General features: G+C 35.2%; 1 protein-coding gene across 2 annotated transcripts in view; it reads left to right on the top strand.

Moving 5' to 3' along the window:
• The window catches only part of CDC73 (cell division cycle 73), a 135,229-nt gene that overhangs the window by 98,876 nt on the left and 19,059 nt on the right, over positions 1 to 17,294 (top strand). For both annotated transcript variants that reach the window (XM_012772412.3, XM_012772413.3), the window contains exons 12-13: positions 2,959 to 2,994; positions 3,851 to 3,938. In XM_012772412.3, coding sequence (XP_012627866.1) covers positions 2,959 to 2,994; positions 3,851 to 3,938 — 124 coding nt within the window. The remainder of the gene's footprint in view (positions 1 to 2,958; positions 2,995 to 3,850; positions 3,939 to 17,294) is intronic.

Raw genomic sequence — 17,294 nt, 5'->3', positions numbered from 1 at the left:
CACTGTGTCATGCAAATTCCTTGTGTTATGCTACCCACCCGGTAACCTTGACCCTCATTAAAATCAAGCTTGTCATTCTCATGTTTGCCACAGTGTCTCAGCCTTGGTCCCTAGATACTAGGGAATCTGTTTATATTCCTTTGCAGTTATCTGTAAACTTCTAAATTTTATTTTTAAATAAAAGCTTTTATATTTTGCCTTTTGCTTATATTGGGTCTTCTCAGCCTTGAATTTAGTAAATGTTTGTGTGAATTCCTGATCCCATTTGTAGGTTTCCTTACCAAATCAATGGTTATTTGAGTCACAAATTTCTGTTTTCTTTCCTTTCTTTTTTTCTTTTCTGTTGTTCCCATTAGTCATTTTCATAGCAGCTCCTGTCTCCTGTTTATCCATTTATCTATCCATCTTGTCATCCCTTGATCTTGCCAACAAATGCCAAATATTTACTGCGACTATATTGTTATAGATGACACTATCTAGCTAATCTCATTTATCTATGAACCCTATTTTTCAAAATGATTTGAGAAAGTTTAGTATTTTTTCAGCAAGAAGGAAGATGAGAAAACTGTAACAGATACATATAATTGTGGGCTTGTATTTATGTTGCTGGAAAGATCACACTACTGAATGCTATAATATTTTATCACAATGAAATAAATAGCACTATAGAGGATTTCAAAGCATTAGTTAAAATGTAGCATTTTGTTACCTTTTAAATGGAACATATTCCAAAAATGTGTGTGCCCGTGTGAGGCCCTTTAAACGTGGTATATGTTTTTCAGAATGATGTTGGATTAGCAGTTTAAATCTCCTAATTTTTGTGTGTGTGTGTGATTTTAAAAAACAAAACTCCAGCATAGCATGTGGCACATTGAAGGCCATCAATAAATTTTTACTGTATGGATAAATAATGATAATTGAATATGTAGCATTTTTTATGCTGAAATTTAAAATATATTTTTCTTGGATTACCCTCATACCAATAAATATCTCTATGCATTATAAAGTTCATTGTATATACAGATAATAACATATATTATGGGTTTAAACCCATATATTTATGGGTTTAAAAAAATTTTTTTTGAGATGGGGTCTTTCTCTGTTGCTTGGGTTGTTTTTTTTTTGTTGTTGTTGTTGTTTTTTCTTTCTTTTTTGAGGCAGAATCTCGCTCTGTTGTGTGTTGTGCTGTGGTGTCAGCCTAGCTCACAGCAACTTCAAACTCCTGGGCTCAAGTGATCCTCCTGCTTCCGCTTCCTGAGTAGCAAGGACTACAGGTGCATGCCACCTCACCTGTCTAATTTTTTTTATTTTTAGTAGAGATCAGATTTCACTGTTACCCAGGATGGTCTTGAACTCCTGAGCTTTTGCCTCGGCCTCCCAGAGTGCTAGGAATATAGGCGTGAGCCACCACACCTGGCCCTGTTGCCTGGATTGGAGTGCAGTGGTGTCGTCATAGCTCACTGCAACCTTAAATTCTTGGGCTTACGCCCAATATCTTCCTGCTTCAGCCTCCTGAGTAGCTGGGACAACTGGCACATACCACCACACCCTGCTAATTTTTTTTTTTTTAATTTTTTTGCAGGGACAGGGGCTTGCTATGTTGTTCAGGCTGGTCTCAAACTGGTTTCAAGGGATCCTCCCACCTCGGCTTCCTAAAATGCTAGGATTATAGGCATGAGCCACTGTTCCTGGCCCAATATTTGCATTTTTATAACATCACAATAAATGATATGGTGATTTCCAGATAATATATACCTGACTCATTATCTTTAATGCACTCTTTCTCTCCTAATAAAATACAAAAAACAATTTTTAAAAGAGAAAAATATAAGAAGTACTTATTCTAGGTCTTAGTTTCCATTAACTCCTTTCTCTTTCCTCCAAAATGGTTAAACACATTCCCCCCGCACTATGTTTGCTTTTGTAGTACTCTGTTTTTACCTTTATTACAGTGGTAATAAGTTTATTATGAAATTATTTGTGTTTTTTTTTTTAGTTAGACTTGAATGTCCATGAACATAGATACTCAGTGCCTGGCAATGTAGTGCCTGGCAACGGTACAGTAGTCTACCGTTATCTGTAGGGGATAGATTCCAAGATCCCTGAAACTGGAGATAGTACCAAACACTGATTTAAGTCAGTAGGAACACGTTTCTGTACATACCTTCCACCTACAAATTTAACGTGTTTTCCATCTCAGCTAAGCACTTATCATGCACTGTGGCCATAACTTTTACAGTTTGAGGTGCAACAGCAAAATTAGCATGAATTTTTCTTTTTCACAAGTTTATGTATAGAAGATTCATTCTTATCCTAGATCTTAGCCACCTCAGCATGTGATTTTTTTTTCTTTCCTTATGAATGCGAGAACTTTCACATTTTCATTTAAAGGAAGCACTTTGTGGCATATCTGAATTGCCATCGTCATTACTCTTGCACTTTGGGGCCATTCTTAAGTAAAATAAGAGCTACTTGAACACAGGCACTGCAAAACTGGGACAGTGGTTCTGAATAACCAAGATAACTACTAAGTGACCAAAGGACAGGTGGCATAGAGCCCCGCAGTAAGCTGGACAAAGGGAAAATTCACATCCCAGGGTAACATTTCATCACGCTGCTCAGAAAGGCATTCAGTTTAAATCTTATGAATTGTTTGTGTCTGGACTTTTCCATGTAATATTACCACAGAGGACTGCAGGTAACTGAAACTGCAGAAATGAAACTGAAATAAGGGGGAGGAATGCTGTATATCCACTTTCATTGTGATTACAGGTTGTTGAATAATTATACATTTTGATATTTTTATGAAGCAGAGAAATTTGAGAAGATTACAGTTATGTTTATCTATTTTACAACTAGTCATATGTGAATACAAGTAATTTTTGGCCTTATTTGTAAGTGTGAAAATAAGAATGTGGTTTTTAACATTCAATTATTATTTTTTCCCCCTCTTTATAGTTTCTCAAGCAAGACCTCCCCCAAATCAGAAGAAAGGTGAGGTTGTGCATGTGATTTTAAACTTTCTTTAAAAAGTAAATATGGATGAACTAGATTGCAAAACCAGCGCTGTTGTTATGTTTTTATAGCTATATTGAATGTTTGTGCATGGTATCCATTCTGATTAGTCACTGTTCAAACCACACTGATTATTAAATGTTTTCAAATATCACTGTGGCTTAAAATAGTTTTTAGCTCAAAAGAATTAAAAGTTACAATTTGTAAACTTTTAACTTTTAGTAGGGAAAGTAAGTGTAATTCCTTTTAATAAAATAATAACGCGTTTCCCCGAAAATGAGACAGTGTCTTATATTTAGTTTTACTCAAGAAGACACCCTAGGGCTTATTTTCAGAGGATGTGTTATTTTTCAAATATAGTTAAGTTGTCGTCTTCTGGAACATCATCATAGTAATATGGCAGCCACAGGTTTCCTCCTTCCCCCTGGGGACACACAATACCTGAAGCAGCATCTCGCTCCTCACTTCACTGAGGAGACTTTCCCCTCAACGCCTCAGCTTGCAGCACGCACAGGATGGCCGGGACCTGACAGGGGGAGCCGACCTTGTTGGTGGGGCTGCCTGCACCTCTCTGGTCACCTCTGGGATAGTAGCTGTCACGATGGGGCAGATGAGAAGGGCTGCTCATCTTCTTTCCCGCTCCGTGAGGAAATGCGTGGGTTGTGCAGATGCGCTGCGTAGCCACGCCCATCACTAGGTCTTATTTTAGGGGTAGGGCATCTATTGCGCAAATGCTTAGAAATCCTGCTAGGGCTTACTTTATGGGTAGGTCTTATTTTCGGGGAAACACGGTAATAATAATATATTTGCTACCTGTAAAATTTTGTCTTTACAGGATCACGAACACCCATTATCATCATTCCTGCAGCTACCACGTCTTTAATAACCATGCTTAATGCAAAAGACCTTCTGCAGGACCTGAAGTAAGTGATTTACTAAACTATTTTCATAGGACTTTGAGATATCATTGAGGAGGAGTAGTTAACTAAGTATTACCCATTTACAGAAAACAAAATTTTAGTTTCTATGCTATAGGCTTTACAGATAGTCTGAAGTATAATTTTTCAAAACAGAGTACCTTATTTTTTTTTTTTTTTTTTTTTTTTTTGAGACAGAGTCTCACTTTGTTGCCCAGGCTAGAGTGAGTGCCGTGGCGTCAACCTGGCTCACAGCAACCTCAATCTCCGGGGCTCAGCGATCCTACTGCCTCAGCCTCCCGAGTAGCTGGGACTACAAGCATGCGCCACCATGCCCGGCTAATTTTTTGTATATATATTTTTAGTTAGTCAATTAATTTATTTCTATTTTTGGTAGAGACGGGGTCTCACTCAGGCTGGTTACGAACTCCTGACCTTGAGCAATCCGCCCGCCTCGGCCTCCCAAAGTGCTAGGATTACAGGCGTGAGCCACCGCGCCCGGCCCAGAGTACCTTATTTTATATCTAGATCCTATAGGGAAAATTACAAAAACTTCTGGCTAATATCTTAATGAAAAGGGTACCATTGTATTAACTTTTAATGTGAACTGTTTTGTTTTTCTTTTTTCCTGAAAAGTTTGAGGAGTTTATAAAACAAATTCATGTTTTTTTCTGTATATTTGATGTATTTCCAAGGAGGAGAAGGTCAGTAGGTGGAGACATAATTATTTAACCTAGTTAAAAGTAAAAGTTAAAAAAAGTGAAAATGAAACCTATACTCTACATTAAAACTTCCATTGCTTAACCTTTTGAAATTTTTAATGTCTCTTTTCTTTCCCCATTTCCTTTTTAAAATGAATACAGTTGGACTTGTGCTCAATTGTTCTAATAAACAGGTATCACAGCGATGGGTATAAAAATAATCTTTTCCCTACCCAGCCAGTTTCAGACTTAAAATTTAAGTGGTTTACATATGTTTTCCAGCAGCATTTCTCCTTATATTAATGAATATGAGTAGGTGTAACAGTTTTAAAGATTATGACTATTAAAAAACTACACTACTTCTTGGATTGGTGGTTGTTTACAGAAGAAAAATAGAAATGTTAAAATTATTTTAAATAATTTTCAGTGATATATACATTAGCAAATTTTTAAATGAGCCATGGTTAAATGATTTTCAGAATGCCGTCAAGTTTTTTAGACTCAACATTGCAAGCAGTTTTTTCAATAGAGTTTTTTCAGTCATATGGATTGTTAAAATAGGTAAATACGTTACACGTTCAGTTAGCACGTTAACTGCCATGTCAGTTGTATTTAACTCAGGCTCATTTTGAGCCTGGGGCCTTGTGAAGCATATGTACCTTACAAGTGTTTCACTTTGGGAACCATGAGAACTATATAATTCACACACAGAAAACAGTAAAAAATAACAAATGTTTCATTATATTAGAAAGGATTGTATTGTTTTTGAAGTTTTTATTCTATTTTTATAATAAAACACCATGGCTGCAAGGAAAAAATTTTTTTTCTAGTGTGGTAATGTGTTAAACACTGGTGGCTGATACTGGGTTTTTAGATAGTTCCTTCTGCCAGAATGCTTTTCGTTGAATAGGGGAAAGAAAATGGAAGAACTCAAAATTATATTAATAACAGTGTTTTGAGGGATAAGGGAGGTGCTGTGATCCCTAGTTGGAGAGAAGGGAGTTAACTGTATTCTGCTATAGTATTTTAATACTGTTTTGATACTTTCTTATGGTACTTGTTATTAAATAGAAATTTTCAAATTGTCCGGTTGTGTCATGTATCTGGTTGTTTAATCTTGATGTATGTTATGAGTTTGGACTGTTGCTTACTACTCTTAATGTGGTTTTTTTGAAGAAATCTTGGATGGAAGGCATGACCTTCTGGAGTGATTTTGTGATTGCTTTTGCCACATGCTCCAAGAATATCCCAAGCCTTAAGTTGATTTTTGTGTTAAATATCAACTTGGGGATTTCTGGTCCACTAGGGCGGTATAAATTTAAATTCATGTCAGAAGTGAAGGATATTGGAGTTGGCCCTTGGCTGACAAATTAATCAGAAACCCTTTTTCTGGCCCTACTCCAGAGCCAGATCAAGATGGATATGCTTCCCTGTCACTTGATTAGAAACAGTTTTTTCCCCTAGTTTATCCTTTTATCGATTGTGTGACTGTTCTGTGAGTTCTAGTTCTAGCTTCTTTGTGTCCTTTCCCTGTGTGGGTAGTAAAGAACCAATTCTCGAGAATGCATATACCTTCCTCCTCTGAAACACCAGTGCGCTTGATTGATTATCACTTTTTTCTTTGTTTGTAGACCTTGACTATTTCCGTTTTAGATCAGCTATGCATTTCGTGTGTATGTTATATTGTATTTAGCATTTCTAGGTGTTTACAGTTGGAGGATTTTATACTTTTGGTATACTGTATTATTGGAATTGGAAGTTTATAAGGTATATTTAACCTCTTAATAGTAAGTTATTAATCTGCCAAATGTATTAATCTATTAAGGCAACGCAGCAAATTTCTTAAGTCCTGTTCTGTAAGTGTTTGAGTGGTATCGGAGGAAAATTAAAAATACGGAATGTTTCATAAAATATTTGCCTACTTGGCTATAAATAGATTGTTTGAGTTTGGGGTAAATTCAACATTAGAAATAAATTTTAATCTTTCTCTAATCATTCATGCTGATGCTTCAGCTGTGAGAAAGATTCGGATGATTTTAGTGATAACACTCATTTCGGGGAGATTGCTGTTTATATTGAGTTTGTTCATTAAACAAACTAGATCTATATAGCAGTAACTAAAAAGCAACCCAGTCTGTAGATAAATATACCACAAGCCCAACCTTCTAGGAGGTCACATCATAATGGTGTTGATATGTTAGGATTTACTAATTGTAGCTGATGAGAAATAAAATTTGTTCCAGCACTTAGTATAAAACCCAGTGAAGGAGTGAAGGACACACCATCCCAAAATATGCCAGATAGGTATATTGATTATTTCGAGTTGAAAACATTGGAGAAATTTTAGTTTCAGAATGGTGAGCTGAATTAATTTTTGTATATGGCAAGAGATAGGGGAGTTCCATTTCATTCTCCTGCATGTGGCTATCCAGTTTTCCCAGCACCGTTTGTTGAATAGTGCTTCGCTTCCCTAATGTATGTTGTTGTCTGCTTTGTCGGAGATCAGTTGGTTTTAGGCAGATGGTTTTATATCTGGGTTCTCTATTCTGTTCCTTTGGTGTATGTCTCTATTTTTACTTTTATATCAGTACCATGCTGTTTTGGTTACTATAACCTTATAATATAATTGAAGTCAGATAATGTGATGCCTCCAGATTTTTTTTTTTTGCTTAAGGTTGCTTTGGTTATTCAGGGTCTTTTTTGGTTCCAAATGAAGCATAGAATTATTTTTTCTACATCTGTGAAATATGATGTTGGTATTTTGGTGGAGGTTGGGTTGAATCTGTACATCACTTTGGGCAGTATGGACATTTTAACAATGATGATTCTTCCAATCCACAAGATGTTTTTCCATTTGTTTGTGTCATCTGTGATTTCTTTCTTCAGTGTTCCATAATTATCCTTGTAAAGATCTTTCACTTCCTTGGTTAAGTAAATTCCAAAGTATTTTGTTTTCTTTATAACTATTATGAATAGTATTGAGTCTTTGATTTGACTCTTAGCTTGATTGTTATTAGCATATATTAATTTTGTAACCTGAGACTTTGCTGAATTTATAAATTCTAGGAGTCTTTCGTTGGAGTCTTTGGGATTTTCTAGATATAAGATCATATCGTCAGTGAAAAGCAATAGTTTGTCTTCCTCTTTTCAGATTTGGATATCCTTTATTTCTTTCTCTTGCCTGATTACTCTGGCTAGGACTTCCAGTACTGTTGTGAATAGAAGTGGTGACTGTGGGCACCTTTGGGTTGTTCACCTCTTAGAGGGGAGGCTTTCCACTCTTCCTCATTGAGTATGATGTTGGTTATGGGTTTATTATATGTGGCTTTTATAATTTTGAGGTATGTTCCTTCCAAGCCTAGGTTGTTGAGGGTTTTTATCATGAAAGGTTGCTGTATTTTATCGAATGGTTTTTCTGCATCTTTTGAGATGATCATAGGTTTTGGATTTTGCTTCTGTTTATGTGGTGAATTGCATGAATTGATTTGCATATGTTGAACCAATCCTTGCATCCCAGGGATGGGATCCCACTTGACCATGGTGATTATTTTATATAAGAGACTTAAATGTAAGGCATGAAAACATAAATATTCTAGAAGACAATGTAGAAAATACTCTCTTAGACTTTGGCTCAGGCAAAGAATTTATGGCTAAGACCCCAAAAGCAAATAAAACAACAAGAATAAATAAATAGGTCTTGATTAAATTAAAATACTTCTGCACAGCTAAGAAAATAATCAGTAGAGTTAATAGACACCCTACAGAATTGGAGAAAATATTCACAAATGATACATCTGATAAAGGGCTAGTATTTAGAATTTACAAAGAACTCAAACAAATTAGCAAGAAAAAAAAATAGGCCCATTAAAAAGTGGTCAAAAGATATGAATGGAAGTTTTTCAAAAGAAGATAGACAAATGTCCAACAAACACAGAAAGCAGTGCTCAACATCACCGATCATCAAGGAAATGCAAATTAAAACCAGAATGAGATATCACCCCTGTCAGAATGGCCATTTTTAAAAAGTCAAATACAATAGATGCTGGTGTGGATGCAGAGAGAAAGGAACACTTATATGCTGTTGCTGGGACTGCAGATTAGTGCAGCCTCTATAGAAAACAGTATGGAGATTCCTCAAAGAAATAAGTGTACACTTACCAGCAGTCCCACTACTGGATATCTTTCCCAAAGGGAAAGAAGCCATTTTATCAAAAAGACGCCTGCTGCACTTAAATGTTTATTGCAGCATAGTTTGCAATTGCAAAGATGTATAATTAACCTACGTGCCCATCAATTCATGAGTGGATTGAGAAAATGTGGTGTATATATATACACCCCATGGAGTACTACTCAGCCATACAAGGGAATGAAATATCTTTTGCAGCAACTTAGATGAAATGGAGACCATTATTCTAAGTGAAATAACTCAGGAATGGAAAAACAGACATCACATGTACTCTGTAACAATTGGGGGCTAATCGATGGGCACACATGGGCACAAAGAAATGTAAAGATCATAGGAAATCAAGAAGTGGGGGGTAGGGGTGAAGGGGAGGGATTAAAAATAACATATCAAGTACAATGAACACTGTTGAGATGATGGGCACACTCAAAGCCCTGACTTAAGCATTATAAGCATTTTGTTACTATCCATGTAACAAAATCATTTGTACCCCCTTAATATTTTGAAATTAAAAAGAAAGCGGGTAAGCTGACCTATTTTTTCCTATATGCAGTCAGTGAAAAGGATTACTCAGGATGGGGTGTACCCTTTCCATACTGGGGTGAGAAAATAGCCTTTATCACCAGGAATTGAAGGCACAGTGGACCTAAATAAACATTCTTAATGAAATAACCCTTGTTTTATACCTGGTTTACATTCCCGCACTACCCCTGTATATCTCCTCTTGACTCTGGTAGAAAATTTTATTGCCTTATGTCCTATCATTTCTTATTATATTTATTTCTCTTTGTCTAAAAAGTATAAAAGCATCTTGCTTGGTCATTTCTTTGTACTTCATTGTCTTGTGAGGTTCCCCATGCACATGTAAAACTAATGTATATACTTTTCTCTTGTTAATCTGCTGCTGTCAGTTTGGTTTCTATATACAGCTGAAGGGCACACTTAAAGAACTACAAGAACGATTGGGGGTGATCTCTGCCTCCTCCCCTACACCAGCTTTACGCCTTATTATTCAAAGTGAAAAATACAGTGTCCTTTGGCTTTTTACAAACTTGAATCACATCCTGAAGATAAGTTCAAAACCGAATTGAACCTCAACAATTATCAGCCATTAAAAGCTTTACTTAGTTCCTCTCATGGATTATGTAGTATTGATGAAAATGTACATAAGAGTGATTTTCATAATCTAAAGAATACTTGAAATTTATTATTTTTCTACAATTTGAGAACTAAAAAGGATATATAATACATTTAGCTTGATCTACTCTTTTTCTTGAGTGAAAATACCAACAGATAAAAGAATCTCATAAACTATCTGAACCTTTTAACTCTGCTAGTTAGTTGCAGAGCAGGAAATAAATCCAGGTTTCCTGATGACCAATTTAGTAGTCTTATCATTTGGACAGCAGAGAGACAGACCTAACAAACATTCAGAATTATGAATTTGGGTTTTATTCTGGCTCTGATTGTTATCTGATAACAATCAAGAACAAAACAAACTCTTATACAAAATTCAAGGCCTAAGTTCAGTATTAGGATAATTATTTTATAATCTGGTCTCCTGTTGAAAATTTCTTATTAAATATTTTTAGTGGTAACTAGAAAAATACTTTTATTTAGTAACATAATATCTAAAAGAAGAATGTGAGTGCTCTGGCTTTTTTCTCAATAAAGTAAGAGTGACAAATTTTTTTTTTTTGAAACAGAATCTCACTTTGTTGCCCAGGCTAGAGTGAGTGCTGTGGCGTCAGCCTAGCTCACAGCAACCTCAAACTCCTGGGCTCAAGTGTTCCTACTGCCTCAGCCTCCCGAGTAGCTGGGGCTACAGGCATGTGCCACCATGCCCGGCTAATTTTTTTTATATATATTAGTTGGCCAATTAATTTCTATTTTTTTATAGTAGAGATAAGGTCTTGCTCAGGCTGGTTTTGAACTCCTGACCTTGAGCAATCCGCCCACCTTGGCCTCCCAGAGTGTTAGGATTACAGGCGTGAGCCACTGTGCCCGGCCAAGAGTAACAATTCTTTAAGAAAGAAAATCATACTGCTTTTAAGTAACTTATGACAGATGAAAAATGAGAAACAGAGTAAGTTGCAATACTTGCTGATTTCAGATTCTTTTAAATGCAGAGTTCAGTTTTAAATGCCTCTAACTTAAATAGCTTTCTTTATAAAATCTAGGTAGCCTGGCACGTTGATAAGTATATTCATACATTAAGATTTTTTTAAAGTACTTTCAAATCAAAATAGTCAATGAACTTTTTCAATTGATAGTATGGAAAGAAGAAATTTTTATATTAGGCTTTTATAGTATTAGTATTCTGGCAGATGTGTGTCTTTTGATAGCATATGTCACATGATGAGATTCTTCAAATGATCTACCACTGAGTGCATAAGAAATACAATAATTTTGGTCCTTGAAATAGATTTGAAAGTATAATTAAAACGGTCAGACTCACTCCAAAGTGGAGTGCATTTTTTTTTTTTTCTTTTTTTGAGACGGACTTGCTCTGCTGTCTGGGCTAGAGAACCATGGTGTCAGCCCAGCTCACAGCAACTGCAAACTCCTGGCCTTAAGCCATCCTCCTGCCTCAGCCTCCCAAGTAGCTGAGACTGCAGGCATGTGCCACCATGCCCGGCTAATTTTATATATATATATGTTTTTAGTTGTCCAGCTAATTTCTTTCTATTTTTAGTAGAGACAGGGTTTCACTCTTGCTCAGGCTGGTGTTGAACTCCTGAGCTCAAACAATCCAACCGCCTCAGCCTCCCAGGGTGCTAGGATTATAGGCGTGAGCCACCACGCCCAGCCAGAATGCATTATTTTAAAAAATTGTTTCAGTTTTCTATGGGCATTCCACCTTTCATACTTTATTTTTTAATCTGTGAAATAAATGCCTTTTTTGTTTGTTTTTTGTTTTTGTGATAGTTTCTGTGTCTTGCAATCTATCACTAGTCTTTCCAGCTAAATTACAATTTCCTCACAGTCAAGGGCTTGTTGTTTTATTGTTATTTGTAGCTACATTGTTTAAAACAGTTTGCCTAATAATGAGTATTAAGTAAATGCTTGAGAAAAAAAGGAGGGAGAAACACTGAGAAAATTGGAGAATAGGAGACTTGTGTACCTGAAATTCATAATTTGTGTGTTTGTACAACCTGTGAATTTAATTTAATGCATTTATCTACAACTTGGAACTCTGTTTTTGTTACATAGTAGTCATACACCTGGGACTTGATTTTAGTTCTCATGAAGCTTCATTACATTTGGTATTGGATTTTTGCATTTACTGTATTTGGGTATGGTGATCTTCAAGGCTCTTTCAGGCTCTTTCTAACTAATTCTTATGATTTGTGAATTGGTATGATCTAGTTCTCACAAATTTTAATAATTTATATCTCTTTATATTTTTTATAAATGTGTTTGGTTGGTTACAAAAATTTCACAGTAACTTTGTAAAATGTTAAAAAAGAAATTCTGTGCTTAATCCTTTACTCTCCAGAACCTTTGCAGTGTACATCTGAATGTATTATAAATCTAATATTTAAATATTATCTTAAGTAGAAGATAGTAAATACTGCAAAGAAATCACAAAGTAAATTTTACTGTTATTCTCTTTAATCTTATTTATTTACTACAGAGAAGCCAAACAATTAAACAGACTACATTCTTAGGATAGACCATGCCTAATTTTTCTTCCAAGTTTAAAACACTCCATTGTTTAACACCTCATTGCAGCTGACATCTCCTCTACAGTTTGAGTTATCTGGAGGCTTTGCTATGTAATTAATGCGTAATTGAAACCTCCTCCACACAATAACAGTACTGGCTGTAACCCATAGCTCAAGTTGGCATAGATTCTATTTGGTTTTATGTAAAATTGAGGATTCTTTAGTTTTCTAACCTTTCAGTAAGTAAATGAAACAAAACAAAATGAAACCCAGCTTAATCTTTAACATCCTGAATAACAAAATTAAGGTTATATTATGGAAGTATTAAAAAAATACCCATTACATCTGTAAACATGATCATGAGAGGAGTTTAGTGGGACTGTAAGGTTATTAAAAATAAACTGATTGGGTGCAACTTCCTGATTCTGGTCATGATGGCAGCCTCACAGGGCAGAGTTCCAAAGAGGTGAGATTGTGCATAGAGAGTGCTCAGAAGCTGTACAAAGGGGTTCCTCTTGTACTCTCTAAATATTGTTCAACACATGTGAAAAAACTACTGGAGGCCTGGGAAACAAACCACTGTGAAAGAAGCAGGCAGGAAAATTACTGGAGCTTACGGTGGGCTGAGTATAGTTCTTGTTCTCAACAGCCATAGGCAATGCAAAATGATACAGCCACTTTGGAAAAGAATATGGTAGTTTCTTATTTTTTCCTCAACACATTGAAGATATTACTGCACTGTCTTATAATTTCCTGTTGATGATGATAAGTTAGCTATTAGTGTGATAAATCAGTCCTGTGAAATCTCTGTGTGGTTAAAGATCATGTTATCTGGTATAGCCATATTGACTTCTTTATGTATTTCCCTTGGGATTTGTTAGAATTAAATCTGTGTATTGGTGTTTTTCATCAGTTCTGAAAATGTTAGCCCTTAATCTCTTCCGTTATTACTTCCGTTCCCCATCCCTCTTTTCTCTTTCTATACTTAGAGCACTTCATTCTATTATATCTTCCATGTTTCTTAAGTGATTCTATTTTTCATCTTTTTGTTTCCCATTGCCTGCATTTTTGATCATTTCTCTTTTTTTAGACAGAGTCTCACTTTGTTGCCTAGGCTAGAGTAAGTACCATGGCATCAGCCTAGCTCACAGCAACCTCCAACTCCTGGACTCAAGCAATCCTTCTGCCTCAGCCTCCCGAATAGCTGGCACTACAGGCATGTGCCACCATGCCCAGCTAATTTTTTCTATATATATTAGTTGGCCAATTAATTTCTTTCTATTTATAGTAGATACGGGGGTCTTGCTCTTGCTCAGGCTGATTTCGAACTCCTGACCTCAGGCAATCCACCCGCCTTGGCCTCCCAGAGTGCTAGGATTACAGGCATGAGCCACTGCGCCTGGCTGTGATCATTTCTTTAGATTTAACTTATAGTTATCTTTCTTTGGTCATGCCTTAATCTGATCTTAAGCCTTTCCTTTATATCTTAAACTTCAGTTATCTTATTTTTCAATTTTAATGGCTCTGTTTAGTTCTTTTTCAAATCTTTGGTCTGTTATCATAATTTGTTTTTCCCCATATATATTTGCAAGATTGTTTTATAAGCTTTGATCTTTAATATTTGTAGCATTTGCAGTCCTTAGTTATGTTCTGTTTTAATGTTTCATTCATGATACTTTGTTTCCGTCTGTATTTTGTTTTTTACTGTTCATTTTACTGTTCATTTTTCATTGAGTTCATTTACTCATTTATTGTTCATTTTTCTTGGAATTTCTTCCTGTGGAAATCTTTTAACTCTGAGTAAATATAAGGGGACACCAAATAATATTTGTATTTGTGTCTGCTAAGCATCCGGGAGCATTACCAATCTATCATCATTTTAAATTAAATTCTGTATTTGAGATTTTTAACATTTAGATACTGTTGTTCTTGCTGCAAATTTGAATGAGGTCCACTTTACAGTTTTGAGACATTTGTTTTTACTTGTAGTTGCCAGAGTAGGAGTTAGGAGTATGGGAGGAAAGAGGTTGGGCAATGAGATTATTTCTACTTTGCCATTATATTAAACTTAACCCCTGAGACTCCCCTTTATGAGGGAGAGAACTCCTTTAGCATCCCTACCTTGGCCAGAATTTGGACTTTGTTTTCTGTTCCAGGACTCCAGTGAAATATAGTGAAAAAGAAAGCTCAAGTTTAATTGACAAATGCCTTCCATGGATAGCAACCAGCAGTGTCATTTTTACTTCTTTGAGTCCCCCTCTTTACTCCATCTTTGGCACAAGGATTCTTCACTTCTTGCTAGCTAGCTCAGAGATGCTTGTAAGATGGGTTTTTTTTTCTATTTTTTTATTTTTTCTTTTTTCCTTTCTATCATGATTAGTGATATTGGACATTTTTCCTTATACTGGTTGGCCATTTATATGTTGTTTTCTGAAAAATGTCCATTAAGATCTTTTGCCCATTTTTCAATCAGATTGTTTTTTCCTGTTGACTTGTTGAAGTCCTTATGTATTCTGGTTGTTAATCCCTTGTTCACGGCATAGTTTATGAATATTTTCTCCCATTCTGTAGGTTGTCTCTTCACTTTGCTGATTGTTTCCTTCGCTGTGCAGAAGCTTTTTAGCTTGATATAATCCCATTTATCTACTTTTGCTTTTGTTGCCTATACTTTTAGGTCTTATTCAAAAAATCTTTGTCTAGACCAATGTCCTGGAGTGTTTCATTTCCCTAATGTTTCTTCTAGTGATTTCATAGTTTCAGGTCTTAGATTTAGATCTTTAACCCATTTTGCTTTCTTTCTTTTTTTTTTTTTTTTAATTTGGTGAGAGGGCTCTAGTTTCATTCTTATTCTTATTGCATATTGTTATTCAGTTTTTCCAGCACCATTTATCGAAGACCCTGTCCTTTTCCTAAATGTATGTTCTTGTTGCCTTTGTCAAAATGAGTTGATTGTGGACGCGTGCATTTAGTTCTAGGTTCTCTATTTTGTTCATTGATTCTGTTCATTGCCAGTACCATCATGTTTTGGTTACTATAGCTTTTAGTATATTTTACAGTCAGGTAGTGTGATGCCTCCAGCTTTGTTCATTTTGCTCAGGATTGCTTTGTTTATTCATCATTTTTTGTGATTCCATATACATTTTAGTACTTTTTTTTCTATTTCTGTGAAGAATGTCATTGGTATTTTGATAGGGATTGCATTGAATCTATAAATTGCTTTGGGTAGAATTGAGATTTTTTTTATGGTTTACAATTTTTAGTTTTCTTTGGAAGTATTGTTCCAGTTACGTAGGGATCTGCCGTATTATCATACCAGAAACAGAATAGTGTTGACTCATGCCATTACTCCTTAAATCTTTTTAAAAATGTATATAAAAAGATAATTGTAATAATCCTGAATGGAAGTCTCAGGAATATCATGGATTTATCTAAATAAGTGTTTCAGACTGATTTTTCAGTTCAACCAGTATTTGAGGATGCTAAATGTAAAGCAGCATGCTAGTTGGTATGAGTACCATAGATCTGAATGACTGGTTTTGCCCTAAAGAAACCTGAAGTCTAGCAGGGAGGTGACAGATTTTGGAAATTACCATAATAAAACAAAAACTCTTATAAAATTGTAAAAATTTGAATTCTACTTTGAATAAAGTAGATAAATTCATAATGAAACAAATATGGCTTAAATTTAGAGTTAAATAAATGTCTAAATACATCCATAGAGATATATTTAAAGTTTGATAAGTTAAAAAACCAAAATTATATTTATCTTACTTGAATGTCAGGTGCATTGTTCCTTCAGATACCATCTTATAAACTTGACAGCTGTATTTATATTGATAGACCAGAACTGATTTACTCAAACTTCTTATGCAAGAGGAGGCATGGGCATAAAGTACTACTGTGTGTTATTTTAAGACCCAAGTGTGGGCAGTACTTGATAAGATTAATTTTCATACTCTTTAGCATCCTAAGTCTATTCCATTGGCCATTGCTGTTAGCTGATGCTTCTAAGCTGAGAGTAGAATTGTAATGGAACAGGATACATTGACAGTTGACATAAAGCAGCTGAATTGGTAGTGCTATATTATATAGCACTTTAGTCACACTCTTTAGTTAGCTAGAGCATTGTATATTTTATCGATTCTAAGATAACACTATTATTTTTCATGATGTACTACGTTGAAATTGGAGTATGTCTCGTAATTGATGTATCTTAGAGTTGCTATGGCTAGGTGGCAGTCCTGACATAGTTTTTATTATATGCACATGCATAAAATTGTGATGGCAATTCATAGTTTCATCAGTTCTTCTTAGATGTGTGCATAGATGGTACTATATATGAGTTTAAATGTAGTTTAAAATGTCTTCAGAAAGATACACTGACTAAGTATTGAAACAAACAATTATTATGGAGGACTTAAACTACCTGATTTCAAGATATACTATCAAATTGCAGTAATCAACACATTATGATAATGATGTAAAGATAGACAGGTAGATGAATAAAAATAATGGAGAATGCAGAAATGGACCTATAGTATTTTTCTCAAAGATGTTAAGGCAGTTCAGTTGAGAAACGAAAAATGATATCAACAAATGGTACTGGAACAAGTGGATTAACTGATGGGTTTGGGATAATTCTCAACCATTACTTAATACCATACACAACGTTTAGGACAGATCATCTGGCCAAACTTAAAAGCTAAAACTGTGAAGTTTCTGAAAGCATAGGAGAATGTCTTTGTGACCTTGGGATATACAAATTTTTTTTTCAAGGATGAACTATAAAAGAAAAAAGAAAGATAAATTA

The sequence above is a fragment of the Microcebus murinus genome, chromosome 23, assembly GCF_040939455.1.
Source record: "Microcebus murinus isolate Inina chromosome 23, M.murinus_Inina_mat1.0, whole genome shotgun sequence".
Classification (NCBI taxonomy): domain Eukaryota; kingdom Metazoa; phylum Chordata; class Mammalia; order Primates; family Cheirogaleidae; genus Microcebus; species Microcebus murinus.
Note: the sequence above shows the minus strand (reverse complement) of the source record. Positions and strands in the feature narration are given on the sequence as shown.